Below are 1618 nucleotides of genomic sequence, written 5' to 3'. Positions count from 1 at the left end.
GACGACTTGCATGCAAATTTCAAGTGGATTGGATGAAAACTGTGGAAATGAAGCCAAAAAAGACTGCATTCTGATACTGTAGACTGGAAATAAAGGAAAAGAGACATATAAGAAAAAAGAGTAGAAATAATAGGAAAAGAAGTTTGAAATTTGGCATGATAGTGTAAATAATTATTTCGGGTTAGGGTTAGGTAGAGGGCTTGCAACGGTTGTTTTTGCGAAAAAGCTGAAAAAAAGCTGAAGAAGTGAAAAAGTGCGTTTTTAGTGACCAATCTTTTTGACTCTCGTTTGTTTGCTAATTGTCCGATGGACTTGAAACTTGGCACTGAACTGCGGAATGAGTGTGCGATTTCTGAAGCATGGCGCCATAGATGGAACTTGCTGCATGCGAGTGTCAAAGAGGTGTCCAAGAACACTTTAAAGGCTAAATATTGGACTTGTGACACACCCAAACACCTAGTACACATGAATAGAAGTTAAATAGGCAAAAAAAAAAAGAAAAAAAAAATAGAAAAAAAATATGGTGACATATGGGTCTTGTACAATGAAGGGTAGGCTACTTGTAACGCTTAGTACTGAAAAAGTAAATATTGGATCTTTTTTGAATTAGAGGACATTAAAGAAGGCTAGTCAAGCTAACAGCCAATAAAAACTCAGATGCCTAGCTAAAAAATTTATAGAGCTAAGCGCAAAAAGTGTTGATCGGACTTGAAAAAACTTGATGTCATTGGCTTTAGAATAGTGCCAAACTAGTGAATCAAGTGAAAAACCGCATGTCTGAAATGATATGTGGACGCTATAAATTAAAAACCATTGATTTGAGAAAAGTCGAAATGGCGCACGAATTACTGAGTAAAAAACGACTGAAGCGATCGCCTTGAAACTTAGCAAAATGATAGCCAATAGATGGCCCTTGTGGGGAAAATTAATTGCATGTCGATCGGAGCTTTACTTGCAGAGATATACGCTTTCAAAGTGGCAAATTACATGTTCGAAACTGAATAAGCTCCGTGTGAGCTCTATAACTGCCAAAGTATTGATGTCCGGGAGCTGAAATTTCACAGGCATGTAGCCAGATAGTATAGCTACCTACCTGCGAAATTTCGGCTTTCTGGCATCAATTCTACCAAAGATAGAAATATAAGAAGAGTCTGAACGACTTGATGTGTAGGTAGCCTACTACCTGCATTTTTTGGAGTCTGTAGATTGGTCGATTGCAGGAATCTGGCTGGCTTGGTGCCATATAAGAGGGCTTGGAAAACCCTCTCGAATGATGTGCCAGACATTGGCATCGAAGAATTAGAGGGGCCTGAAAATTGGAAAAGAAACTATAAGCGTGTTCTAATACCAGTGAGCAAATCCTCGTTTTCGGGACAAGTGTGCGCAGAGTGATGAGCTGTGGTTCAGGGTGTCAACTTTTTGGCCCCATTGCACACTGCAATTTTCTGACTTGTCGGATTATTAGAAATGGGCTTTTACAGAGGGTGTTTTTCGGGAAAAGTTGAAAACGACAAGGAAGGAATAGACTGCAGACTTGGAGATTCTGACCCTGAGCTAGACTAGGTGGTACCTAACTGCATGCAAAAATTCAGATTCCAAGACAAATAGAAATGGGTTT

The 1618-nt window shown here is 39.3% G+C and overlaps 1 protein-coding gene across 1 annotated transcript in view; it reads right to left on the bottom strand.

Moving 5' to 3' along the window:
* The window catches only part of LOTGIDRAFT_175591 (hypothetical protein), a gene marked incomplete at both ends in the record, with an annotated part of 13983 nt that extends 12697 nt beyond the window's left edge, over positions 1–1286 (bottom strand). The window contains one exon of the mRNA XM_009057878.1: positions 1094–1286. Within this exon, the coding sequence (XP_009056126.1) occupies positions 1094–1286 (193 nt within the window). The remainder of the gene's footprint in view (positions 1–1093) is intronic.
* Between the last annotated feature and the right edge of the window lie 332 nt (positions 1287–1618).

The sequence above is a fragment of the Lottia gigantea genome, assembly GCF_000327385.1.
Source record: "Lottia gigantea unplaced genomic scaffold LOTGIsca_313, whole genome shotgun sequence".
NCBI classification, from domain to species: Eukaryota; Metazoa; Mollusca; class Gastropoda; family Lottiidae; genus Lottia; species Lottia gigantea.
Note: the sequence above shows the minus strand (reverse complement) of the source record. Positions and strands in the feature narration are given on the sequence as shown.